General features: G+C 31.3%; 8 protein-coding genes across 9 annotated transcripts in view; 3 read left to right on the top strand and 5 right to left on the bottom strand.

Moving 5' to 3' along the window:
* Window positions 1–3,200: 3,200 nt before the first annotated feature.
* On the bottom strand, window positions 3,201–4,425 carry LOC108692069 (iron-sulfur cluster assembly 1 homolog, mitochondrial). Its single transcript, XM_018200176.1, has 3 exons — window positions 4,300–4,425; window positions 3,879–3,932; window positions 3,201–3,717 (listed from the first exon to the last, which is right to left on the bottom strand). Exons 1-3 carry the CDS (start codon window positions 4,381–4,383, stop codon window positions 3,463–3,465), a joined length of 393 nt encoding a protein of 130 aa, XP_018055665.1. The 5' UTR covers window positions 4,384–4,425; the 3' UTR covers window positions 3,201–3,462.
* A 130-nt stretch (window positions 4,426–4,555) lies between these two features.
* On the top strand, window positions 4,556–7,391 carry LOC108692092 (geranylgeranyl transferase type-2 subunit alpha). Its single transcript, XM_018200215.1, has 7 exons — window positions 4,556–4,883; window positions 5,055–5,165; window positions 5,250–5,368; window positions 5,445–5,632; window positions 5,838–6,035; window positions 6,100–6,702; window positions 6,823–7,391. Exons 1-7 carry the CDS (start codon window positions 4,881–4,883, stop codon window positions 7,263–7,265), a joined length of 1,665 nt encoding a protein of 554 aa, XP_018055704.1. The 5' UTR covers window positions 4,556–4,880; the 3' UTR covers window positions 7,266–7,391.
* Window positions 7,392–7,573: 182 nt separating this feature from the next.
* Window positions 7,574–10,637, bottom strand: LOC108692091 (rab5 GDP/GTP exchange factor). The gene is made up of 9 exons (XM_018200213.1): window positions 10,159–10,637; window positions 9,964–10,082; window positions 9,625–9,882; window positions 9,392–9,521; window positions 9,227–9,324; window positions 8,763–9,019; window positions 8,528–8,659; window positions 8,159–8,404; window positions 7,574–8,075 (listed from the first exon to the last, which is right to left on the bottom strand). The coding sequence occupies exons 1-9, from the start codon at window positions 10,335–10,337 to the stop codon at window positions 7,647–7,649; spliced, it is 1,848 nt and encodes a 615-aa protein (XP_018055702.1). The 5' UTR covers window positions 10,338–10,637; the 3' UTR covers window positions 7,574–7,646.
* Window positions 10,638–11,306: 669 nt separating this feature from the next.
* Window positions 11,307–12,464, top strand: LOC108692094 (RNA-binding motif protein, X-linked 2). Its single transcript, XM_018200217.1, has 4 exons — window positions 11,307–11,475; window positions 11,695–11,847; window positions 11,929–12,058; window positions 12,231–12,464. Exons 1-4 carry the CDS (start codon window positions 11,462–11,464, stop codon window positions 12,351–12,353), a joined length of 420 nt encoding a protein of 139 aa, XP_018055706.1. The 5' UTR covers window positions 11,307–11,461; the 3' UTR covers window positions 12,354–12,464.
* LOC108692093 (katanin p60 ATPase-containing subunit A-like 1) lies at window positions 12,379–15,302 on the bottom strand. The gene is made up of 10 exons (XM_018200216.1): window positions 14,840–15,302; window positions 14,606–14,741; window positions 14,283–14,430; window positions 14,104–14,194; window positions 13,897–14,018; window positions 13,651–13,830; window positions 13,401–13,543; window positions 13,220–13,332; window positions 13,011–13,137; window positions 12,379–12,937 (listed from the first exon to the last, which is right to left on the bottom strand). The coding sequence occupies exons 1-10, from the start codon at window positions 15,102–15,104 to the stop codon at window positions 12,739–12,741; spliced, it is 1,524 nt and encodes a 507-aa protein (XP_018055705.1). The 5' UTR covers window positions 15,105–15,302; the 3' UTR covers window positions 12,379–12,738.
* A 1,371-nt stretch (window positions 15,303–16,673) lies between these two features.
* Window positions 16,674–20,479, top strand: LOC108692054 (nucleolin-like). The gene is made up of 5 exons (XM_018200158.1): window positions 16,674–16,796; window positions 18,146–18,293; window positions 18,375–19,685; window positions 19,771–20,114; window positions 20,297–20,479. The coding sequence occupies exons 2-5, from the start codon at window positions 18,176–18,178 to the stop codon at window positions 20,477–20,479; spliced, it is 1,956 nt and encodes a 651-aa protein (XP_018055647.1). The 5' UTR covers window positions 16,674–16,796; window positions 18,146–18,175.
* An 866-nt stretch (window positions 20,480–21,345) lies between these two features.
* Window positions 21,346–22,864, bottom strand: LOC108692081 (putative transferase CAF17 homolog, mitochondrial). Its single transcript, XM_018200196.1, has 2 exons — window positions 22,754–22,864; window positions 21,346–22,628 (listed from the first exon to the last, which is right to left on the bottom strand). Exon 2 carries the CDS (start codon window positions 22,604–22,606, stop codon window positions 21,479–21,481), a length of 1,128 nt encoding a protein of 375 aa, XP_018055685.1. The 5' UTR covers window positions 22,607–22,628; window positions 22,754–22,864; the 3' UTR covers window positions 21,346–21,478.
* Window positions 22,865–24,512: 1,648 nt separating this feature from the next.
* LOC108692080 (prolyl 4-hydroxylase subunit alpha-2) overlaps window positions 24,513–26,039 on the bottom strand; it is a 104,687-nt gene continuing 103,160 nt past the window's right edge. For both annotated transcript variants that reach the window (XM_018200195.1, XM_018200194.1), the window contains exon 10: window positions 24,513–25,980. In XM_018200195.1, coding sequence (XP_018055684.1) covers window positions 25,886–25,980 — 95 coding nt within the window. In that variant the 3' untranslated portion in view covers window positions 24,513–25,885. The remainder of the gene's footprint in view (window positions 25,981–26,039) is intronic.

Below are 26,039 nucleotides of genomic sequence, written 5' to 3'. Positions count from 1 at the left end.
TATCATCATAATATATATATATAATGATAATGATGATGTATAATAATTTGCAATAACAATCCTAATAAAAAGTGAAAATAAAATTATGATATTAACCTACATATACTACTACAATAATTGAGTCCACTGATTCATGCAAATTTTCCTGTGACGAATCAAATTGTAAGAATGATGAGTCAGTTGTCGATCTAGACTTTTATATCATGCAATTGAAAATTCTAGGAATTATATGTTCAAAGTACGAAGCTTCGAGAATGTCTTAAATCTATTTGAAATGTTTTATAATTCGCGCTAGATTTTAAGATGATGGAATTTTCTCTACTTGTAATTTGAATTAAATATACTGTGCATTTTTATTTTATATATTTTACATATTTTAATATCTATATATTTTATATATAAATGCATTAATGTGTAGCTTAATATACATACTTTATATATCATGTATTTATGTATTTTTGAACTACATTGTAATTGTTTTTTTTTATTTAAAATAATCTAATTTCAAGAAAGTAAAATTAGGACATTTTAATTTAATAAAAATGTTTTTCAAAAATCTTCTTATTTTATTTGAATTAATTTAATTTTAACTGAGTTAATTTTTATTCATTCAATTTTTAAAGAAATTAAATTAGTTCTGTTTTATCTTTAATTAAATACGACTTAGAGCTGTTTTATTTTTATTAATTAAATGCGACTGGTCTCAACCAACTCCGATTAATCTAATCGGTCAATTAAATGTTAATCGTGATTGATCAATTCTGCTGAACAGCAAATGCGATCGATCAGATGTAACAATCGATCAATTAATTGTTAATCGGAGTGATGAGATCGATCCTTACACACATACAATTTACAATATAAACATATGATTTATGAGACATTGACATCTCATACACTATTGCTATATATAAAAGAATTAAATACCGAGATCTATCTATCTGATTAATTCTGCAAGATTACTTTCAGCGGATCTATCGAGAGATTTTGAATTCACAATTAAATTGATAAGACATGCAGATCGCAACAATAACATTATCATCATCAAAAATTGTTATTTTATAAGTTATAAGTAAATACCATGTTAGGAGTTAAGTTTAAAAAAAATAGAAGGATGAATTTCGCGGTTATGGTGGATATTCAAATGACCCTTGCAGATATTCGGAATAAAACAGCATTACAAAAAAGATAAAAGAAAAAAGAATGAGATCAAATATAAATATGTACACGTAGGTGGACGTCAGAATCAGGGATGCCATTTCACAGACGCTTACGACATGCTATACGTCATGTAAAGAGGATAAACTGGCAAACGGTGACGACGGCGATAGTAAGCGCCAATACTACATCATGCAACATACAACATACACTAAAGTCCATGTCACTATATTGTTGCATTAGAAATTAAAGATTGTGAATTGAATTATTATCGTTTTTCGATGAAATATTTAATTTCGTTTTTTATTTCTGTCTTTTTAAATAACTTTCTCATTAGCGGGTAATATTATTAATTTTATTCAAATTTAACTTCTACTTCAATTAATTATTTTTAAATTAATTATTAAATTAATTATTTTTTCTTCTGTTTCAGGTTTCTCTTTGGATTCCAGCTTCATCCCAATTAGTTTCCACTCGACGAGATTTAATAATTAACACTTAAGGATCCTCTACGTAGAAATCGCAGATGATCGTGGAGTTTAGGTCGTAGGAAACCAACCAATCCCAATCAAATATAAGGAGAATACTCGATTAGAATTGGTTAGTTTCTTGTAGAGGACCTTTTATCCATCGGTAATCCTACTTATTGAAATGATAATTTATATCAGTTAAATTTTTCTTCTTGTTTATTTTTAACGATCTCCGAATAAGTCCCGAGCTTTCTTTTCTAACTTAGCTCATCCGTCAGAAAATTATCTTTTTTCTCTTCCGTCAGGGTATCTTGATATTTTGGAATTTATTTTTATTGAATAGAATATATCATTAATATTTCATTAAAATAATATAAATTCTGTTGTTGGTTGATCTTAATTTCATCAATAAATATGGGGTTCCACTCGACTTCGTTTTCCGCCGTTATTAAGGAGTTTTCCTTCTTTTTTATTTTGATGCCAAAGTTTTAAGTAATTCTTCTATCATTCTCGAATGACAAATGGTCATAATCATTTTTCACTTGCGGTATGTTATTTCTTGCTCTGCTTCAATTTCTTCTTCTTCATTAAAACTATTTTCTTCATTTTTTGCTGCTAAATGTTTTCTTCATCTTCTTTTGACTCTATTCTTATTGTATTTGGTTTCAGTCTACGTCTAGGTTGACGGTTTGGTTGCAACTTTTGTGAGTTATAAACTCTATATGATCCGTCAAAGACTATATGTATCTTACGAGTCATACATATATGTCTACTATTGTCCGATCGTTTGTGTATTTTAATCCATACTAAGTCTTTATTTTGACATTCATCTTTAAATGTTCAATCAATGTTCAGCCAATAAAATAAATAATTCGCAGAACATCTGAAGATAAATTTAAGAAATCTTAAGTATAAGGCCCGACTATGAATAGGGATATAAAAGTTGAGAATTTATGTTACATTAATAACGCACGAAATGGTTTATGCAAAAATTGAAGAATCGTATAGCCTAGAAAAAAGAAAGGTGATCAAACTGAACAAGTTTAAATATTCTCGGAAATACCATTAAACTCTTTTGATATATAATATAATTCTACGATGAGATATTAATATCTCATATAATGATAACTTCGCTTTTAAAGTAGCCTTAAAAGATTACTTTTATTTTAAAACAAATTTGAAAATTATATAATTATGAGGAACAGAAATTTATTTTTTATTCTTTTTTTTGTTTCTTTTTTCCTTTTACTTTTTTTCTTTTTTATTATTTATTTAACATTAATATTTAACATTAATATTATAATATTTTTGTGTCAAATATAAGATTCGTCAATTTTTTATTACATGCATTTAGTTCATTATAAGAAATGATTTAAAATAAGTTTTAAATCTATACAAATGCAAAATTTCTAAAAATAGTACATTTTTCATCTAAAAATATAGATATATATTGACACATTTTTAAAATTATATTGTACTCTCAATATTATGTCAAATAAGAAAAAAGAAAAAGAAATTAAAAATTTAATACAACTTTAATTTTCCTATAATGAACACATCATGTTCATGAATAAACTATATAATTAGTGTATTATATAATGAGATACATACATAATATGACAAGGTATATATACAAAACTTATAGATGATAAGTTAAATCGTGACAATTGTTACATACATCTGTTGCATTGTAGATTCAGTCCTTCAATTGTGAAAAAAGACAAAAATATGCAGTTATATATTACAAGGTATTTTGAAGATCCTAAATTTAACTAACTAGAAATTATAATTTTATCACACAAGACTATGGTAATATGTGTCATATTAAATTGTACTACACTGAAAAACTTTCTCCACATCCACATGTCCCTTTAATATTTGGATTATTGAATATAAATTCGGAGCTTAATTTGTTTTCAGTATAATCCATTTCTGTTCCGAGAAGAGATAACTGTGCCTTGCGATCGATGAATATACGAACATCATCCTGAATCACTTCCTCATCAAGCTTAGATTTTTCTTTTGCATAATCTAGGGTATAACTCAAACCATTGCATCCTCGTTGCCGTACTCCAACCTTCAGACCAATCTACAGATTAAACATAAATATTAATTCTTACATTACATTCTAGTATATATTTTTAAAGCTCAAAGAATTCGTTATAAATCTTTATGTGTCCTAATTATTAAAATTACACATTTCTCAATTATATGTTATATGTATAAGTCATATATTACACCTATACTTACATATTCGCTCTTATCCTTTAAAATCTCCTTAATTTTTTTAACAGCGTTGGGTGTCTAAAATGTAAAAATGTTTCTTCATCAATATATTTACATAAAATGTATCCTTGAGAATGATAAGATTTATTATTCATTTTGATATGTTGCAATGTTGCGAAATAGTAGAGCACAGGCAATTACGCAATTAGAATTAAGACGCGTCGCAAAATTCGTTATTAAATGTAATGGAAATTGCAAAATAAACTTGTTCGAATATTCTACATTTTTTTACAAGCTTCTTTATTTTTGTTTTCTATGCGGATACTTGAAAGGTTGCAACGCGAGTACGGAGCAAATCGGAACAATTGCTTTTTTGTAAAAAAAAAAGAGGAGGGGAGATGTGAAAAACGTGAATGCAGGAATATATAATTAATAATACGCTAACCAGGGTGAGCGCAGCGCGAGTCGGAAGAATTTTTCTCCCTGTCACAGCTCGTATCGTAGCGGTCGCCACCGTGGTGGATGCCATTTTAAATGAACCGATGAGCGATGGGTCTGTCACTCTGCCAGCTGATCGATGTCACGTATATTAAGCCACATCCACAATGCAAAAGTAAAGTCACATTCACATTACAAATCGCACGAATTTCTTCGTTGCACTTTCTGTACGTTTTTCTATCTTCTTTCCTTTTTTCTGTTCTGCATTTTCTTTTTCCTTAATAAATTTGAAAATTAAAAGAGATGTCCATTGAAAAGTTCACGGTGCTTTCTTAAGATGAACTTTAAAATTGCGAGATCGCAAGGAGAGTTAATAAATTAAAATATTCCTAATTATTTCAAGATTCCTAACCTATTTTCATATATTGCATCTGCACTCAGGATTTTCAGGTACACGTTTAGAAATCGCAATTGGTCTATAGAATCCGATGACTCCAGATGTAATCGTCATAGTACACGTTCTATGATCGTCATTCTAACAAATTTGCTGACTGTTATTGACTCACGAGCGAACAAAAAATATTCGAGATGGTAAAGAGCAATTTTTTAAAAATTATATTTACTTGATTAATTAATGTATATATTGTCATGATATTTTTTTATTGCGCATTGAAAGAATTTGTGCTATTTTATTAAACAGATATGCAATGACAGACAGCTTATCAATTTGATTTATATGTGTTTGAAAAATAATGTTTTTAGCATGGCCGAGTGAAGGTGCGTACGACAGCGGAACAGGAAGAAATAAAAAAACGGGAAAGAGCGGTCAGAGTAGCCCAATATAAGACTGACATTAATACAGTATTTCAAAAGGTTTCAACTTGTTTTATCATGTATACGAAGTAGCATTTGTTATTGCAATTTTCATACACGATCATTATATCATTTACATTTCAGAGAAAAGATAAGAAATGGGATGATGAGTTGTTGTTAGTCACCAAGCGTATGCTATTGAACAACTCGGACATTTATACACTGTGGAATATCCGTCGTGAATTTTTCGAGAATAACGAATGGTAACACATTAAGATATCTGATTAATGAGGTGAATGAAATTAACTTAATGAAATTAACTTAATGATGAAATTGCAGTAATGAAGAAGATTATAAACAGCTGCTTGAGAATGAAATGAGCTTGACTGAACAGTGTCTCAAAGATAATCCCAAGTCCTATAGTGTGTGGCATCAAAGATGTTGGGTGATGGAACGAATGTCCGAACCAGATTGGAAGAAAGAATTATCTCTGTGTGCAAAATGCCTGAATATAGATGAAAGAAATTGTTAGTATGTCATATTTATAATTATATGTACGTTACAATGTATACTTATTATATAGCAACATTACTTCCAGATAGCAAATAATTATTTAACATCAATGATGTTTTTTTTGCCATCAAAATGTCATAATGATAAATAATGTCATCTTGCTATATGCTCTTTCAACAAATTGGCACATATTTGAATATATATTTCTTTTTACTGTAGTTCACTGCTGGGATTATAGAGAGTTTGTTGTGCAAAAAGCTGGGATTTCTAACGAGGAAGAGTTTGAATTCTCCACCACAAAAATATTGAATAACTTTTCAAATTACTCGTCTTGGCACTATAGAAGTCGAATATTAACTAAAATGTTTGGCACTACGTCTGAAGAAATACCAATTGTAGACGATAAATACAGAGAGGGTAAATTGTTTGTAATTTGTGCTGTATTTTATATCCTGATAAATAACGATATAATATTTTCCAGAGCTTGATCTAGTCATGAATGCAACATTTACCGATCCCAATGATACTAGCGCATGGTTCTATCAGAGATGGCTTCTAGATAAGTGCATGACAACTTGTAGATTATGGCGTGCTCAAATTACGAAAGATACCGCTATTGTTGTTATTGACAACAATATATTGATTAAATCAATTTTACTTTCATTAATTGTAAATGGCGAAACTATTGATGCACAATGGCAATTACATCCAGATGAAAAATTTGCCAAGTTACGAATCGCAGAGTTCACAAGATCTTTAGAAGATTTGAATAGTGCCAAAGAAGTTGCTATAAAACTGCAAGATACAATATATCAACTTTTGTATTCAGAGTTAGAAGGTGCATGGATTTACAAAGATAATTCAAGTTTGCACAAACAAAATAGCAACGATAAACAATTAAATAAACAATTAAAGAGCTATAACCAACTTTCCGAAATGGAACCAAATAACAAGTGGGCCTTACTAACTAGTACATTACTGATGAAAAAGATCGATTTCAACAAATTTTATAATGATATATTAAATAATCTATCGGCGCTATCAAAAATCGACAGTCTTCGTAAGAATTATTACAAAGATTTGCGTAAGTAATGTTTTTTTAGAATGAAATATTCATAATTCATTTTATTTTTTTAGTAATACTATTAACTGTTTGGTTTTTATTTGATTATTATGCTTCTATCAATATTATCTGTTCTTTTAGGAAGCAAACTTTTAGTGGAGTATAAACTACTTAAAATGTGGAAAGAAGAAAACGATTTAGAAATACAGTCAAAGATTGATTTATCAGGATTAGATTTGACGAAATTACACAATAATCACTATTTTAGTTTCTTTAAAGAAGTGAATCTTGGTGCAAACCAGTTAGAGAATTCTTTATATCAGCTTTCCACATTACAACGATGCGCGAAACTGTCACTGTCCAGCAATGGCTTAATATCATTGAAACGTTTTCCTATTCTATATAATCTCGAAGTTCTCTCTTTGAGAAATAATAAGTTAGTGAGTATGAAGGAGATAGTCAATTTAATAAAACGGCACAAAAATTTAAGAAGACTAGATTTACGAAATAATCCAGTATGCCAAGATATTGATATAGCTAAAATTCAAGACACAAATTCTCACGTGGAAATATGTTTACAATAACGTCAGGAAATATATTTAATAGGCAACAGATTAAAACATATTTAATAATTGTAATTTTTATGCAATCTATTCGTTGTTTTTACTGTTTTTTATCACAAAAATATTAAATCAAATTCAAATACGTTAGTATTGTGAATGATTTTATCACAGCAACTTAATTGTAAAACGTAATCTTTCAGTTCAGCGTCAAAAGAGACTCCCATACATCACTATATTATTCTTTCTGTTTTATACATCTATAATAAAGTCTATATAAATACAAAATAAAATTGCGATAAAAGATTATCAAAAAATTTTTCTTAATCGAATCGCTATCGCAATCGAAGTTTATTAAATGCTTTCCGCATAAATAATACTTAGATCACATTTCTCTAACTTATACTACATGTTCTGATAGTAACCGGAATTCAATTCAGCCGGAGTTAAAGATGAATCACCTGTGCTGCATGGGATTGTCGGAATATTTGATCCTTGAATCGTAAAGCCATGATAATCTTCCGAGCTAATTGGTTTTAAAACGGGTGGTAGATTTGCTTCGGGTGTAGGGCACTCATCTAATAAGCTGTCTGTCATATGTTTCTTAAAGAGTTGGGTATCGCCAGATGCAAGATCGGACTGAGTATCTAAACTAATAAGACTAGTCTCGTCCTCGCCTTTGCTAACTTCCAGACTATCATCGCCAATGAAGGATGGAAAGTCAAATGTTGGAGATGGCGTTACAGAATCTTCTACTAGTGACGTTCTCATTAAATCACTCGACAAATCCATCATTACGCCACCATTCATATTATCGACAGAATGTGGATATATCTGTTAGAAAATTTAAAATGTTTTATGTGAGATGTAATTCAAAGAGAAAAATTACATCTAATTTTCACCTATCTCATTCTTACCTGTGGAATAATTGGCGGGGGTAGCTGATAGCTCTCAATATCCTCGCTATCTAAATTAGTAGGTACCCTCTGACTATGCGATATTAGTAGCGGTGTTCTCTCAATTACTTTATCTACATCTTCTCTGATCTTCTCTTTGAAATCTATCATTTTATTTTTTAGTTCTTCTGCTTGTTTTATAATGTCAGTATTTTTAGTTTGCAAGTCATCTAATAAAGTTATATCTTCGCACATGAAGTGTAAACTCTGCAATAATTAAACATAAATTTACGTTTAATTATGTAAATTAAACATAAATTTAACATTATATAATAAATTACATCTATGAGTAATCAATTCTCAACTATAAATATATATCACAAATATTACTTCGCATATCATAAGAGCCGATTCCCATGTGTTAGCTGGAACACATTCTCCTGACATGTATGCATTAAAGTCCTTCTCAGCCATATTCAAGGATTCCGCGGTTAAGTTTTCGATAAATGACACTGCGCAACACTAATGTTACGAATAGTTATTATTAAAAACAATAATAATCTCTTGCCTTCGAGATAGCGTAAAAGAAATTTGCGAAATTTCTAATATATATATAAAACTGTACCAGATTTGTGAAGTAATAGCCTCCTTCTCCAGTCATTAATCTGCTGGCATTGCAAAATCTTGTAATAAAATTTATATTGCTTTTGAGGCGTGCAGGATTAGCCTTTAAAACGATAAATATAAGCGCTGGAAGGAATTCATCAGCAGATGCAGGTCCATCAACAGACTGTTGCAACAACAAAAATATATTTCTACAACAATGAATTACACAGGCCAGTTTCTCTTGGGGCGCTTTAGCGGAATCCATATTTAAAAGATCTGAAAGAAATTAGTGCTCATATTGTGCTGCAATGTTGAATTGCAAAATTGTTGACTGTTATGTGATTCCATTTAGTAATATAAGAACTGTTCTTTTTACCTAAAGTTCTTGTACAATTCATCTTTCTTTTTTCTCCATATTGGAGAGAAAAAAATAAAAGATGAACTGTACAAGAAATTAAACTAAAAAGAAGGCCTATAACAAACCTGTGATAGATGTATAAACAAGTTCTCTAACTTCCGAGCTTGTCTCGTGAATCCTACATTCCAAATTCTTGCCACTAACCCAATTTAATTGTCGTATTCTGTTAAGAAAAAATAAATTATAATATGCTGTATAAGTTTAAGCTGTTCTAAAATTATGATATACACCTTTTCTGTATAGCTAAGTCTTTTTCTTCATCTGTCGTGAATGGAGGACAAAAAAGGATTCTGTATAACAAAGTCATTGCATACCTTTCGACATAATCTAATAACTTCTCTTTAATATCTGGAGGTATATCTGTAATAGCATAAACTAGGTATAGCATAAAACAGATAAACTTCAAATTATTCAAGATAAATGTTCAGGATAATACAAGTAAATATATATAATAGATTAAAACCTGAATATTTGGTGCTGTTTTCCAGACGCTTTCCAAACACATGATAAAAGTTTTGCGTTATTTCAGATAATTCTTCTATCCTCTTCACATCTTTGTTCTGAAGTATATCTACTATAAATGAATGTATGCATTTTCTTACATCCTTTTCCACTGGTGTCTTAGCTATATACAACAGCAAATCTCGATTCTCCGCCTTAACTTTCTCAAGATCTGGATTATCCTTCAATAATTCATGATATAATTCCTGATATCCTTGAACTTGAAAATGCATGAATATTATTGCATACTTCTAATAAACAACTATTTATAAGCAACAGCATGAAATGTAATACAGTTTACCTTTAGCAACAGGTTTCCTGAATGAAATATTCAACAATTTATACTTCTTCTCCTGCTGTACTTTCTTCTCCTCATATCCCTTGTAACTTCCAGCATTCGTTGAACGAGTGACATTGTCTCTAAAAAAGTAACAAATAAGATATGCTTTAAAAGCTCAGAGAAACAATATAAGAACATGGCAGAAAGAAATCTTACATATCCGAACTCTGTGCGTGAGACACACGTTCAGCTTGAGCCCGTCGTTTCTGCAAGTGTTCTCGGTGACATTTGCTGCAGTAGCCCTCCCATTCCGCGTTACCATAGAATCCACAGCCATTTCTGCACTTCAAATCAGCTTCGTCGATTCGCAAAGTCGGCGTTTTCGTTGAATACATAGCGACCGACGGAGAAAATCGTCCTCGATGTTGACGACAAAGAATCGCAACCCTCCGCCAACCCCGCCTAACCTAACCTAAACTGTCCATCTAACTTAAGTCCATTAGGAACGTCCGTTACGTTTTAATCTCCGTCGATATTGAATATCATTTTTTCCACTTTTGCAATCATGAAGCTCTTGCAAACGTCAATTTATCGTTAAATGGAGGAAAAGATTGATGTGAGGAAGAAATTGACAAGAGAGCAGAAGCAAATACCTCAGCATGGGTTATCTCAGATTAGATTTGATTAGATTGGAGCACGCGTGATACAAATGTCAAGTAGGCATCATGGGAGCTAGGGGTTGATTGTATATTTTCAAATGAAGTGAAAATTACAAAAGTAACAAATTTACTAGAATATTTATAATTTAATTGGTCAATATTTAGTAATTTTTGCTTATTTTTGTAATTTTCATCTCCTTTCAAAATCCACAATCGACTCCCTGATTTTTTCTTGATTGGAATTGTGTTGAATGGTTGAATCCATAATGTATAAGAATACAAGGCGTACCATTGCACATAATGGTGATAGCAATACTGGAAGTAACCAATCAAATTTTGGCTTCTATGCATTTTCCTGCGTATTAATAGCGCTGACATTTTGGAATAGCTAATGGTTGCGTTCAGCAGAGAAAGCAGTTTAGCAACTGTTGTAAAATTTTTAGATATGATTGGTTTATACATTTAGATCCAGTAAAGAATTAAGCGCAAGACCATATTAAAGAATTTTACAATAGTTGCAAAGTCGCGTTTTCTGCTAAATGCAGCCAATCAAATTTTGGCTTCCTACTGCGCATCCTCGGGAATGGTACGTTTTCTTATATCATGGTTGAATCAGTTGAGAAACTTGTGATCATCGACAGCTAATTATCTTCGATAGAATAGGTCCGTCGAGAAATTGAAATAGCGGCTTAAAATCAACCTAAAAAGAAAAAAAAATTATAAACACAAATCCAATTCTATCACAGTTTTTTTTTAGTATTCTTTCGAATATTTTTAAGCGTTTTACAATATTCTTCTTGATTAAAGTTTATGTATAACTTCGTTATTAAAGTTTATGTATAACTTCATTATTAGATGCAATGAATCCTTTGACGTATGTATTTTCAATTCATTTATTGGTTAAGAAAATTACGTGAATAGTAGAAAATATGAAAATATTTGATTAGTTAACTTAATAATTGAATTAATAATCTTATTTAATAACATAATCAATTTTATTTCTTGTTTTATTATCTTTAATTTTTAGCTTGACATACACGAATTTCTGTTTTATGAAATAAAAAGTATGATTATGACTAATCTGTGCTTTCAGTAACGTCAAAAATATAAAGAAGCTCAACGAACAAGAATTACAAGGGAGGAACAAATCATCTTGGCACGATCAGTATAAAGATAGTGCTTGGATTTTTGTCGGTGGCCTTCCATATAATTTAACGGAAGGTGATGTTATTGCCATTTTTTCTCAGTAAGTTAAATAGTAAACAAGTTGTAATTATAATTCAAAACACAATTGGAGTTTCACATTAAATATAGAATATCATTACAGATATGGGGAAGTAGTTAATATAAATTTAATCAGAGATAAAGATACTGGAAAGCAAAAGGGTTATGGTTTCTTATGTTATGAAGATCAGAGGAGCACTATATTAGCGGTCGACAATTTCAATGGCATAAAGGTATTTTAGTGGGATAGCGATATAATCGTCTCTTTGTAATATAATTGTTTTATTTTTACGTATACGATAAAATTTTGTATCTATAAATTACATAATTGCTTGCAATATCTATAAAATATATAATTATAATTATTTGAAATGTCTAATAAAAATTGTTTTTTTTTTGTTATAGATATTAGGTAGAGTAATACGAGTAGATCACGTTTCTAATTACAAAGCACCTAAAGATTCAAAAAATATAGACGAAGAAACGAGAAATTTACGGAAAGAAGGTTGTGCTCCAAAGAAAGGCTGAAGATGTATATACAACATATCAATAATTCCAGAAATATTTTGTTTTAATTGTAGTATTATGAACAGTTTTACATTTAGACTTAATGGAATATATTATTGACTACAAAAGTTATTTACGACTACTTAATTACTGCCAGTTAAGTCTTTAGTGTTACAGTTGAGATTAGCAATATTACTCAACTTTTATCTCATTATTCCTATTGTACAGTCTTATTTTCCAATTTGATTTGATTTTTCCTCAAGTCTCAAGTATAGAGAACTAGTCATTAGGAGTTGCAAAGGATTAAGAAGCTCCCCGTTTATATTAAACGGAATAATATAATATTAATTGTAATCAGGATTAACAAACATGTTAATGAATTGTGTTACTTCTTGAGGGAATGATATCAAGAGGAACCGAATTCGCTCATCCATTTCTCATATTTTTCTAAGTCTTCTTGGGAAACGCTTTTGTTACATCTCTCAACGGCTTCGTCGAAATCAGCAGCGGATACAGGCAAATCCAATTCTTCCTTTGGCAATTGCCTGATTTGATCGGGCCTTAAACCCGCAATTTTTTTTCTCATTAACATCATGGAAGCATCCCTGCAACAAATGTAAAATAGTTCGATAGAGTTCGAAACTCAATGTAAACTATATTTTAATAAGCTCTACTCACCTGCAAACATTTGTAATATCCGCACCAGAATAACCCTCCAGTTTTCTTGCAATGTCTGTAAGGTTTACAGACAAATCTACTTTAACTTCACGAAGGTTTATCCTTAACAATGCTTCTCTGCCTTCATCTGCAATAAACAAAATAAGATATATTTATTATTAAGAATACACTACATCCTGTTGAAGGCTTACAAAGTTTAATAGACTTACGATTCGGCAATGGAATGTAGATACGTTTTTCCAAGCGTCTTCTTAGAGCTTCATCGATATCCCATGGGAAATTTGTTGCTGCTAGTACCATTACTACTTTACTTGGATCTTCGCTATATAAAACAAAGAGCTTTAGTATCCATTTGTATCACAAAAGCAAAAACATTATACAGTGTTTTACCTATTGGAACTTATTCCATCCATTTGAACAAGAAGTTCAGACTTTACACGACGTGAAGCTTCGTGCTCAGATTCAGATCCTCTTCTGGAGCACAGAGAATCAATTTCATCGATGAAAATTGTACTGGGCGCATAAAATCTGGCCTATAGCCAAATAACAAAATATATTGGTATCATAAATGGACATTACATTTCTTTCAATTATAGAAATTTATTTTACTTAGTTATATAGATTATTTTTAATTTTTTACCATCTCGAATAACAATCGAACAAGTTTCTCCGATTCACCCCTATATTTCGATGTTAATGTAGAGGATGAGACATTGAAGAATGTTGTGCCACACTCAGTTGCAACAGCCTTTGCGAGCATAGTCTTGCCTGTGCCAGGTGGTCCAACCATTAATACTCCTTTCCAAGGTCGCCTAATCCCCTAAAAATATCACATGTAATATAGACAAAATTTTATTGTAACATATGATTAAAAAAGAAAATATACCTTGAAGAAATCAGGCATCCACATTGGAAGTACAACTGCTTCTTCCAACAACCGCTTTGCCTCGTGTAAATCAGCTATATCGTCCCAATGGATGTTTGGATTCTTTTGAACAATATCTCTTTCTAAATATTAACATACACGTTTGCTTTTATATTTTCATCGTTACATTTGTGAAGAATGATATTAATGACAGAATAATATCATTACCTAATATTTCTACAAGATCTTTATCATTAGCAGATGGTTCAAATTTGCGTTCTTCTAATTCAACATCATCTTTTTCTGTTTCTGACTTATCCTGTAAATTATTATATAATGTTATAATATCAATATTAATATTAGCAATATTACGAGCATGAAATATAATTAATAAATATTTTTATTACCTTGCTTGCATCATCTTTCTTTACAATTTTCTTATCATCCTTTTTACCAGAAGCCTTACTGTCTGGCTTTTTAGCCGTGGCAAGAGATTTTTTAGTATTTGTACGATTCTGCTGTTTTTGTTGCTGAATTTTTTGCTGTCTTGAATTTCTGAAAAAGATGTAATAGTAATTAGATATTTTCCATAATTATATAACAATAATATATATCGGTACTAAAAAGAGAAAAGGAAAAACTAGAAATATTTTCTTGAAGAAGAAAGTTTGAATTTAATACACAAATTAACAAGTAATAAAGTATTATAAGTTTAAATCGATATTGATACTTTTGTTCTGCTGGAGTTAAGGGAGGCCACACATCAGGATCCCTGGGCTGTGTTTGATTCCAAGAGGAATCTGAATTGTTGTAAGCCCAGAGAGCAGGATCTCGTGTCGTTTCCTCGAATGATAAGCAGGATGTTCCTGAAATTTGTGGACTTGTTAAATTAGCTTGATTATTTTTTTCCAATTAGTTATCATTATTCCAATTAGTTGGATGAACTCTATCTTAATTGTGCTACCGAGCAGCCTCTCGCCATGTGTGTCCACTTTGAAAAGTTGCAACGTGCTGGATGTAGCCTTCACTTTCTCAAACTCTTCAACGATCTGATGCTGTACTATCTGCCACTTTGCCTTGCGAGTCGCGTCCGCTATGGTTGCAAGTAATCTGTGTATCTGCTGCACAACTCCTTGATAGTAGACACCGGATGTGTCATAGTTTCCCATCAATGCCATCTCACGCGCGAGCTTTGTGTTCTCGCAAATTTCATTTATTGACACAGCCATTCCGTCACTCGAATAGATACAAAATTTATTGGATTCTTAAAGAGATATCACGGTGACAGCGCAATCCCTTGGATTCTATTGCACTTTTCGTAATGGCGAAAATTCGTTTAATACCTTGGTGTACATTTTTTCGCTGTAGTCGACATATTAAACTACATTTGCATAACTGAAGATTAATTCTCGTCAAACGGTCGCACTAAACATAAATTAATCTTGATAACTTGTATAATATAAATTGATAAATTACATAAATAAAATGATAAATTAATAACAAGTTAAATTTAAATATATGCTTTTGCAGAAATTATGAACTTCCATCATTTTGTGTCATATTCATTTAGCATTTTTGTTGTATCACAGAAGTATTTTGTGGTATCACAGGAAATCACATGAAATCATACTAAAAACCCACTGTCATAAACTGATTACTGACAAAATCGAAAACATCCGAAGATTGGCTACGTTCAACGGAATACAACAGTTTTGCAACCGTTTTATGATTCTCTGCTGAGATAGGACTATTCCTCTTGATCTAAAAGCATAACCCAATCAGCGCGAAGAAAACTTCCAACAGTTGCAAAATAAATGTTCTGCTAAATGTAACCATTATGATCTTTCTGTTTCTGAAGCCATTGGTTACATAGAAAAATTTAAGATGTAAAGGTACCTTTATTTCGCAAATACAATGAGTATAGTAGCCTTAAGTCATAAGAAATTCATCAATCACAATGTGAGAAGAATAATCGACAATGATTCGTCCATTTCTTGGCTTAAGGCTTAAAACTCTATTGTAGATTCGAGTAAAGGTTTACTACACCTATTGGCTGCGTTTGCTTTGCTGCTCACAGCGCTTGTGAGCACCAATCGTCCTTGTTTAATATTTAATAAACAAGGGGATCGATTGCGTATCTTGAAATGAGATGAAAATTACAAAAATGAATAAATTCATTAGAATTTTCATAATTTAATTGGTCAATACTTACTAATCTTCTCACTTTTGTAATTTTCATCTTATTTCGAGATACATAATCAATGCCCAGAATAAAACGATACAGCCATTATGTTAACATGAGAGCGTCAACATAGCCTTAATTGGATATAAGATAGAGAGATCCAGGACATCTCAAAAACGATGTTTTTATGAAAAAAAAAAAAACGAATTTGAAATAGTCTCTCAAAAACAGTTTCTAAATGATATTTTAAATCGTCTTTGAGGCCACTTTAAATTGATCTATTTGTAAAAAGAATCGTTTCATTTTTACTAAAGAGCAATTTTTAACAATTTTTCGTATATATCGATAAGAGTGAAATCACAATGGTGCGGAAAACGACTGTGGAATAGAGAATGCACCATTGAAGCAACCAATCAGCATTATTCTGTATTATTTCGAATAGCGCTGATTGGTTATTCTCTATTCCGCAATTGTTTTCCGCATCGTATGATTTCATCCTAAGGATTTCATCCATTCCTAAATTGATTCTTAAGAATCGATTCAATTGTTAGAAAATATCACTAGTTGGCGCTCTCATCCAACGTTTTCTTTTCAATTCTTTTTGATTCTTGTTTCGCTTGGATTGGATGTCGTATTCTTTCCATTTCTTTCGACAACAGGCAAGGAAGTGAACATACAAACGACACGAATAGCGATTCGAATTGATTCAGTTGCTTTCAAAGTTTTCTGATTAACGAAGGTAAAGCATTTGTAGCGATTAGAAAATATTTATATTTTACAGTACAATTTTTTATTTGTTCAATTAAATATTCGTTCCGATATCCTTTTTTATCTTATATTTACATACCACGTGGATTCGCAACCGTTGAAAGTTCGTTACAAGCAATGTGATTTTTGTATCTTATCGGTTATTTGTATTATTTTTTTTATGTAAGGTTACATTTGTTGTCCGTTATCGATGATATATTGAAATATTCAATATTTTGAAAAACTCGATAATATTAAATTGATATTCGTGAAATTTGATAATTTACTGAGAATCACGAAACTGTCAGTATTGATTACAGGAAGAAAGATATTTTTAATATTTATATATCTTGAATATTTTTTTCTATGTATACGAGTGCAAAAATGCCGATTTCAAATGAATTTGTACGTAAATTTATGACGCAATATTTTCTGGCAGCAATTCTATTGATGAGATTTAATTTGAGGTTTCCATTTGATCTATTTCGTTTTTGGAGTTAAGCTTGATCTACGATCTGTTCTTTGTTTCCTATTTCTTGCTTTTTTTATCTCTTCTTTCTCTCTATTTAATAGTTTTATTGATCATTTTATTTTTTGCCAATTTTATGTTTCTTGTTTCTTCCGAAGTTCGTTAATTTTTATCTCTGACGAGATAAAAAAAACGAAAAATAAAATAAGAGGCAAAAGACAAGATGTAAGAAATAACCAAAAGCAACAAACAGGAAATAAAAAGCACATTGTAGATCAGGTTTTTATGAATAATTAAATATATTATTTAATATAATTAAATATATTACAATAATTCTTTTTATTTAATCCACAACTCTGTAACAAAATTTAGGATTTATATTTTAAAAACGATTTCGTAGAAAAAAATTTCGAGTTTTCACATTAGAATGTAAAAAATGTTGGCAAATTTTTTTGGTTGTGTCAAGTCCACAAAGTAGAAGAAAAATTTGTTATTTTGTCCAATTTATAATTTTTCATGGGTGCGTTCCACTTAACATTCACAACGTTTGCGAGCAACATTCATCCTTTTCAAATATTAAGCAAAGAAATGCTCCAGAGTATTGCGAATATAGTGGAAACATGTCTTATATGTAATATTTATCAAATTCACATAGACTCAAAAACCAATGATCTTTCGAAAATACAAATTTTAAGCTTTAACACTCATTTTTATTTAAATTTCGTTTATTTTTAATGAAATTGTAGCTGCTTGAATTTTTAATAAATTGGGCATGATTTTTTGATTCGTCCAACAACAAATATTTGATTTAATCTCTTTTTATTTTATGATCTATGTCCAAGTTTCTTTATAATCATATCTTTTTCTTACAGGAAGAAAAATATTGTTATAAAAAGAAAAAAATGGGTAAGGTAAAAGCATTGAAGCATAATGCAAATAAAGGAAAACAGCAATTGCATGAAATAAAAGGTGGTTCTATAAAGAAAAACAAAGATTCCAAATTCAAAAATACACCCAAAGGTAAGGTAGCTTTAATCAACAATTCAATAGAAATTTATCGGAAGCTTTCCCCAAAAGTCTCCTCTGAAAATAAATCTTCAGATCAAAAGCCTACTCCAAATAAAAACAAGGTTTCAAAGAAATATTTGGATCAAAAGTCTTCTCCAAATGGTAATGCAGTAGCGAAGCGATCAAAACAAGATTCTCCAAACAAAAAACAAAATTTCAAGCAAAACACGAATTCAAACAAAGCACAAAGAATTGGTAAGAAGACTTTCAATCCTAAAAAGGTGGAAAAGCAATTAGATAAATCTAATTCTAACACCATTGAAAGTGAGGATGATAGTTTAAATAAATCAGATGAAACATCTGAAAGCGATTCAGATATCCCAGATATTCTTGGCAAGAGTTTAGGAGATGAAACAGATGATGAAGATTATGAAGAGGAAGAAGAAGAAGACACGGATAATGATGATGACTCTGATGAAGAAGAGATGGACGATGATGACGATAGTGATGAAGAAGAGATGAGTGAGCATAAAGGTGTAAAAATGTTTAAAGGTTTACAATTTAAAAATAAGAAAAATCAAAAGGAGGATGATGAAATCGAAAGTAATGAGAATACAACTGAGAGTGATGAAGATGATGATGAAGATGATACGGATGAAGATGACGACAAAGAAAAGCAGAAAAAGAAAGATGATCACATTAAAAAACCTAAGATTAGAATTATCAAAAATTATGCTGAAGTAAATCCTATAGTATCGGAAAATTCCGATTCAGATGACTATTCCAATGATACTACTGATTATAGCGATGATGAGGATGCAGAATTAGGTACAAAAGCACTTTTGGGGCAAAGTATTGCAGACGACGATGATGAAAATTTTAATGGAGAAGATAAAGATAGTAGTGATGATATGTATGAAGATGATATTAGTAGTGAAATTGAAAAAGACAGTGAGAATGATGAGAATGATGCAGAAAGAGAAGTCAATGAAAATGAGAACAGTATTATAGGAAGATTTAACATAACACAAAAAGAAAAAGATGATCTAGCAAGAAGAATTGTTCTCATTGATAATATCTCAAAGACAACACCTAGTAACGAGATAGCAGAACTGTGTAAGGAATATGGAAAATACCAGATATTTGAAGCAAGACCTTATCCAGCATTCTTTCTTGATTCAGAAAAAGGGGAACAAATAGAACCTTTGGAATGGCTAAATCGGGATTATCCACATCTAGAAACATTCTCAGTAAATGTCCTATATTCTAACAGACAAGACGCTCTGAAAGCAATGAAGCATATGCATGGAATGAAGTTCGCTGGAAATTATTTAAATGTAGTAACTGCTGATCAAACTGTTCAAGAGCCTGACTATGCTGTATATATAACAAATCTAAAAAAGAGTACGTATAATAAATCATTGTTGGTCATTTGTCACAATTATGTATTATGAAAAATAATAATGGAATGTTTTTTTTAATATTTCAGCAATGCCTGACAACTATATCTGGAAAATGTTTAATCAATGTGGAACCATAGTACGTATGCGAAATGTACGTGATCCAATAACGGGACTAAGTAGAGGATTTGGTTACATCTCCTTTAATAATGTGGACTCTGCAAAGTTTGCTCTTGAATATAACAATGTAAAACTTAATGGACGGCGAATTAAAGTGCTGCCATATCCTTATCGTGAGAAAACATCTGTTAAAAATTTGGTAGAAGAAATAAGACGAAGGAATCAAACAATTCTTGAAAGTGGAAAACGAATTCTTGAAAATGATAATCGATCATCAAAAAAGTTTAAGAAGAGTTCGGGAGAACCTGCTAATGTAAATATTTGAACTATTCGTAAATACGTTTATTGCAAATCTTTTGATAATATAATACATTGCAGATTTTGTTCAAATAAAGAACTATATTTTTTCTTAAAAATAAAGATAGAATTAATGTAAGTAAGATAGAATTAATGTAGTGTTAATGTAATGTAAATTCTTTTATCTTCTTTTTATAGGTTGAACCTGAAAGAAACATTAAGAAGCATAAAAAGCAAGAGGGAGATAAAAAAAAGTCTACTACATTTCAAGGTCAAATGGTCGAATTAAAAAATAAAAATAAGAAAAACAAACTTGATAAGAAAAAGAAGAAAATGGCAGAAAAACTTGTAGCTAAATCTAAAAAAACTAAAAAAAATTAAGTTAATATTATCGTATTTTATGAATTCTTAGACATACTTATTACGTAATTTTTTTAACGTTTTTTTATAACCGAAGATATTTTTCGAGTGTTTATTTAATTTTAAAAGAAGTGTTGGCACTGTAATGAAGAACACTGTAATCTGTAGAAATTTAATATCATCATATATTTTATGGATTGGTTAGGCAATTATCACGCGAGTTTTTATTTTCAAAAACATTGTTCATATACATGTTCGTTTAATATTGAAGAAAAAAAGTAGATATTGACAATGTTACAAGGAACACTACAGTTCTTTAAATTAAAACTGTGATTACACGTAATGTAAACGAGAATACCTCCAATGTATTATACTTCCTCGTATACTGTTATAATGTAACTGCCACTGCTTTTTAATAAATAACGTTTGACAAAAAAAAGAAATTTACATTGTTTTTAAGAATCTGTTTGTTTTGTTAAATTCTTAATTTTACCATGTAACTGAGTTGGTAAATGCTGTATGTTACTAAACGCACACTTTGAACAGAAACGTCTCGTGTAAAATATGCTGCATCCTAGACATACCGCATGTTCGCACACACTGCAATCGGCGCCCAAGACCAAGACTTCGCCTTTATTTGGTAAACTAAATGGATCTTTCATAATATAACATTCTTCTGAATAAACAAACTGTCGAGCGAATGGCGGCCTTATGCCTTTATAATCATAGCGCTCTTTTAAAAGACAAAAAGAACAAGTGAAAATGCCACCATCCACTTTCATCGCCGTCTGTTGACTCGTAGAAGCATCCTGTTGCGTCTGCTCATTGATATCAGGTTCGCCTGCTGATGTATGAACGAGATCCTCCTTCCTATAAAGCAACAAGGAACAGAATGTGCCACTCAATGTGTTATCGGATTTGGGCATAAATTTATTTTATATTGTATAAATATATTACAATTTTACATTCTACGCATACATTTATTTTCTATGTAAGTTTGTGATATTTAACGTCTTAATGTTACTTTGTATCTTTGGCAAAAACTATTTCTTTTTGTAATTCTTGAGGCCACCATGAAGGTTTTACTACTCTTACATTCATACCAGATACATTAAGCTGTCGAGCACTAAGAGATTCATTTATACGCATCAAGCCTAATCCGTATTTAGCGACGCATCCTCGGAACTTTCCTACTGCATTGCCAGATTCGTTAAGAATTTTCTCATCATACGCAAACGGTTTATCTATAACGTTATCAAATAACAGAGGCATTAGGCGTTTCCTGACTACACCTGTGTGATATGTTCGCGCGGTTAATTCCTGGCCAATATAGCAGCCCTTGTGAAAACTAACGCCATGTAAATAATCGCAATTGATTTCTAAGGGCAATGCTTTCCCAGGTGGTAGATCATGTATGCCTTCCCCTATTCCTAATTTATATCGAAACGCCTTATAGTCTCCGAGACTCTCTGATGGAGCTATATCAGCATCTAGATGTTTAATTATCTCGCTTCTACTAATCTGTGACTCGGCGAGAATTCTAAGACCAAGATCAGGTAATCTGGGATCTTCATATATCATAACGTTGTCGACAAACTTGCTGGTTTTACTATTAAACGTGCCACATGGAAATATCATTCCTTCCAGCTTGAACTTTTCTGTCTCGTTCACCGCAGCTCCATTATCGAGATGTTTGATAGAATTGAACATCGACCAGACATTAATTTTGTCTCCTACATGTTCTATATCTATCTTTCGTCTTACGCGATACATCTTCAAGTGTCTCTGTAAGGAATCAACAATCTGCGAATCACATTCTACGTAATACAAGTTGCTTTCCTCACTCTTGTATACAATAGCATCGCACATCACTCTGCCTCGGATATTCAAAAACAAAGTATAGATGCTAGGCGCCCCTTCGTCGAGGTGTTTCATATCATTCGTAATCAATCCCTGGAGGAAGAAAGAGGCTTCATTACCATTTACGCGCAGTATGCTTCTGTCAATCAAGCGTTCTAAGGTCTTGCCATCGACTTGGGTTGAACTGTGTCTAAATGTGTATCGCTGGTGGCTACTGATCCTTTTATTTCGCTTGCACATATGGAGAACGGAGCGACTAACGCGATCAATCACCATAGCGGACGTCATATTCGAATGGATTCTTTTATTTCTACGAAAAATAAACACGCAAGTACACTAGGACCGGTGGACGATTTTGCCTAACCTCCGAATATCTTATATTTAATTATTTCTATACGCAGCATAGCACAATATTATGAGATATATTACTCTTACATTTATGCGGTAATTCAATTACGATTGTTTCAATCAATTCCAATTATATGATCCGATATGTGAAAAGGAGTCCGAGCCTCAATTGTCCGTGCCTCGAAATCAGATGATCACGAGTCCTAGCTGCACTTTATTGTACTTTCTGTACCCAAAATGAAATAAATATTAAAATATAAAATTGAAATATTGAAAAGAAATGAAAGAGTAATAAAAAAAAATGTAATAGAATACTATTTAATAAATCGCGCGTAATATTTTGACATGAAAAAAATTAACTACATTCGATAGTAAAAACGGTCGGTAATATTGGTATTTTATTTACTCTTTTGAGATATCTGCATTTTATGGTCATGAAAATTATATATTAGGAATCAATATATAAATTATTTAAGGATATATGTTACATTTAAAAACAATGTTAAAGAAAAAATGTTAATTTAAAGAAAAGAAGATTGAGAAATAGGCAGGGATGATCCGACATGCTTCGGGATTTCAACAGTATTTCTCATGCATTTCATTTTATTTACTTTCTTCGTTTCTTAACAAAACAATGGTGATCACAATTAGATATAGATATCAGTCGTTCGCACTTAAATAAGGCGATCTGAACTGCGTTTGTTTTTGCATTAATTTTTCATCGCCATTAATCTTACAATTCATTCTCTGCTTATTCTTTATATAATTGTTTCATATTAAATGACGTAGGTGATATAACATTTTGCAAAGTGATATATACAAGATTATTGGTAGAAAACTTTTTTTGCAATTTTTTCTAAAAGTAGCAAATAACTGTGTCTTTTAGATCGAGACTTATTTCCTAACTAAAGTTCAATTTAAATTATTCTTTATTTAACGTATAACATTTCTGTCAATTGTGACAAAAACGAGTTGGTCCTTAAAATCGAGTTTTTACAGTGATAATTAAATAAATGTATCTAATATAAAGGAATTCAAGTTATAATTATACAAAATAGCTAACAAAGAATTATAATTCATAATATATGCAAAGATCAACATCATAATTTTTATATTGTACATAAATAATTGTAACAATTGTCGACAAAAATAATTAGACTGATATATTTGAAATCAATCAATGCAAAAAGAAGATTTTCAAATTTTAAAAAAATTAAAAAATTTGACATATATAAGCTGTTTTAACATGAATTCTGAAGCATCATATATGATTCTAGAGATGAATATAGTAAATGTGATCCTAACAGTTAATAGAGCTACTATCGTGAAATTTTCAGCGAACCAAATGAATTTTTTTATCGAGATACAGTATAATTTTAAAATAATATATACGCAGTAATTGTGCGATCAATCGATACACTAGTCTTCACGCACGTTCATCACTGGAATCTCGGAGCAATATTTTGTATATTCAAGTATCATATTGATACTAGTTGATACTAAATATTAATAATCGGAGAACCATTCATGACCATCTACAAATTTCACAGGGTAGCGGTTCTCAAATTTTTTCAACACGAATAAAACTATGTAAATATTGTTAGTAACGCAGCACGTAAGAAATAAATAATTTGTACTGCATTATATATATATATATATACATATATATATATATATATATAAAGTAAAAAAGAACAAAATTAAATCCAATAATTAAATTCAATAATTAATTTTCCAGGATTATTTCTCGGATTTGGTTCTTTTATTTCATTTTTTTTTCACGCTATATCTCGTATAATAATATGAATCTTTTTCTATCGTTTAAAATAAAATTAATTGTAATTTAAGCATCGCTATAATAGGATGATTTTAAATACAACGCGTCGTGCAAGATTTATTCTCGTATATGTTACATCACCGTTAAGCGCACTGTCATCGTCGAACATCGTCAAACAGCGTCATCCACCTTTATACAAACAATTCGTATACAGCCTGATCAGAAGGATCGGATGATATAAGATCAACGTGACATCCTATTTACAGTCGACGAATACGATCCGTCGCGAAAGAAGATTCTCGGTCTTGGAACATCTTGGCGGAAATATCTCGTTATTGCACAATAATGTCAGAGTTGAGATACGACTTCGTCGCGTTAACGATCACGATCGAATTACAATTAATCTACGGGCTAATGGTTACTTCAGTATTCTACATCGTACTACGATAAGGTATTACGATAAGGGGAGACTGGCCAGAACGTGCGCAATTTATTATTGCTTTGGCTATGATGCATAGTGTAATATCTTTATTAGCGTATTTTCTCGTAGAAATAATTAACGTTACGAGTTTGAGAGCGAATGGCGGAGCGAATCTCGTTTTCGCCACGGAAAGCCCGTTTAAACGGCGAAAACTCCACATGCAACGAATCGGTGCAACCATACGGTTTTTATTTCTTTTTTTTCTTTTCCCTCCTTTTATTTATTTCGTTCGAGCGAAAGAGTTACTGAGGCCTGTTCTTTTATTTTTCCGCTCGCCGTTTTCATTTCGGCTTACGTATTTAACTCCAAACAACTGCTCTATGTTACATTTGCCGTAAGCTGCAAGGTGACGAACTGCAGACAACGCTGGATCGGACTACAAACAGAACGTATGCAGATCCATTCCGTAAAGAGTAACTTTGTTACATCGCAATTGCCGCGATTCGCCTGGCAGCAATCTCTGTTTCACGGGAATTCCGTTTCAAAGGGATGAAGCGCACGGGAAACAATGCGGCCGATTAATCTCGCTCGGGTAGTCTCTGTTGCTTCTTACTGATTTTCGCCTGCAGACGAGTATTTCGAAGAAACATTAATCGCTGTCGTAATGCGAGGGATTATGTTCCACAGTGTATGAACAAGAAAGATCATCATACAAGTCTGCGGCATGAATGTTAAATTACGCGAATTGTATGCGCTGGTGACGTTCTTTCATACAAACGCGAGTAACGTTCTCGCAGTTTGTCTACATATGTTAAATTGCACTGTCGCTTTTTGCACACGGACCGAAACGTTCTCATTCGTTCTTAAACAATTCCTACCGCGCGTTTCCTTACGGAGTCATCGTTTCGAGAATAAAATGTCTCATTATTTAAAAGAATTTTGAAGTATTTCTTAGTACTTCTTCTATCTTATTTTTATCGTGCCTCATCTATTCTTGTATCACTGTCGAGGAATGTTCTTTTCAGTGCCTAACGTCCACTTCGTCTGTCGCCTGATTTTCCAATGTGCATGGTCTGTAAAACTCCTGGCCTCTTTCGTGCAGCCATTTGTTTGCCACTGAAAAAAAATAAGTTGTGAAATAATAAGCTGTGTAATATAATATTTATGAAATAAAA

Source organism: Atta colombica, unplaced genomic scaffold (genome assembly GCF_001594045.1).
Source record: "Atta colombica isolate Treedump-2 unplaced genomic scaffold, Acol1.0 scaffold58, whole genome shotgun sequence".
Lineage (NCBI taxonomy): Eukaryota > Metazoa > Arthropoda > Insecta > Hymenoptera > Formicidae > Atta > Atta colombica.
Note: the sequence above shows the minus strand (reverse complement) of the source record. Positions and strands in the feature narration are given on the sequence as shown.

What these genes read in the sequence shown, in the direction of transcription:
- LOC108692069 (XM_018200176.1), bottom strand. Translation starts at nt 4,383, where the DNA reads ATGGCATCCACCACGGTGGCGACCGCTACGATACGAGCTGTGACAGGG. An exon ending in CTCGCGCTGCGCTCACCCTG is followed by an intron (nt 3,933 to 4,299) that starts GTTAGCGTATTA and finishes TTTACATTTTAG; the next exon opens with ACACCCAACGCTGTTAAAAA. An exon ending in TAAAGGATAAGAGCGAATAT is followed by an intron (nt 3,718 to 3,878) that starts GTAAGTATAGGT and finishes TTTAATCTGTAG; the next exon opens with ATTGGTCTGAAGGTTGGAGT.
- LOC108692092 (XM_018200215.1), top strand. An exon ending in AGACGATAAATACAGAGAGG is followed by an intron (nt 6,036 to 6,099) that starts GTAAATTGTTTG and finishes AATATTTTCCAG; the next exon opens with AGCTTGATCTAGTCATGAAT. An exon ending in GAATTATTACAAAGATTTGC is followed by an intron (nt 6,703 to 6,822) that starts GTAAGTAATGTT and finishes CTGTTCTTTTAG; the next exon opens with GAAGCAAACTTTTAGTGGAG.
- LOC108692091 (XM_018200213.1), bottom strand. Translation starts at nt 10,337, where the DNA reads ATGTATTCAACGAAAACGCCGACTTTGCGAATCGACGAAGCTGATTTG. An exon ending in TGTTTATACATCTATCACAG is followed by an intron (nt 9,020 to 9,226) that starts GTTTGTTATAGG and finishes AATTTCTTTCAG; the next exon opens with ATCTTTTAAATATGGATTCC. An exon ending in CCCCGCCAATTATTCCACAG is followed by an intron (nt 8,076 to 8,158) that starts GTAAGAATGAGA and finishes ATTTTCTAACAG; the next exon opens with ATATATCCACATTCTGTCGA.
- LOC108692094 (XM_018200217.1), top strand. An exon ending in GTTATTGCCATTTTTTCTCA is followed by an intron (nt 11,848 to 11,928) that starts GTAAGTTAAATA and finishes ATATCATTACAG; the next exon opens with ATATGGGGAAGTAGTTAATA. An exon ending in ACAATTTCAATGGCATAAAG is followed by an intron (nt 12,059 to 12,230) that starts GTATTTTAGTGG and finishes TTTTTGTTATAG; the next exon opens with ATATTAGGTAGAGTAATACG.
- LOC108692093 (XM_018200216.1), bottom strand. Translation starts at nt 15,104, where the DNA reads ATGGCTGTGTCAATAAATGAAATTTGCGAGAACACAAAGCTCGCGCGT. An exon ending in AGATCTTGTAGAAATATTAG is followed by an intron (nt 14,019 to 14,103) that starts GTAATGATATTA and finishes GTTAATATTTAG; the next exon opens with AAAGAGATATTGTTCAAAAG. An exon ending in GGATGCCTGATTTCTTCAAG is followed by an intron (nt 13,831 to 13,896) that starts GTATATTTTCTT and finishes TGATATTTTTAG; the next exon opens with GGGATTAGGCGACCTTGGAA.
- LOC108692054 (XM_018200158.1), top strand. Translation starts at nt 18,176, where the DNA reads ATGGGTAAGGTAAAAGCATTGAAGCATAATGCAAATAAAGGAAAACAG. An exon ending in ATTCAAAAATACACCCAAAG is followed by an intron (nt 18,294 to 18,374) that starts GTAAGGTAGCTT and finishes ATAAATCTTCAG; the next exon opens with ATCAAAAGCCTACTCCAAAT. An exon ending in GTTCGGGAGAACCTGCTAAT is followed by an intron (nt 20,115 to 20,296) that starts GTAAATATTTGA and finishes TTCTTTTTATAG; the next exon opens with GTTGAACCTGAAAGAAACAT.
- LOC108692081 (XM_018200196.1), bottom strand. Translation starts at nt 22,606, where the DNA reads ATGACGTCCGCTATGGTGATTGATCGCGTTAGTCGCTCCGTTCTCCAT.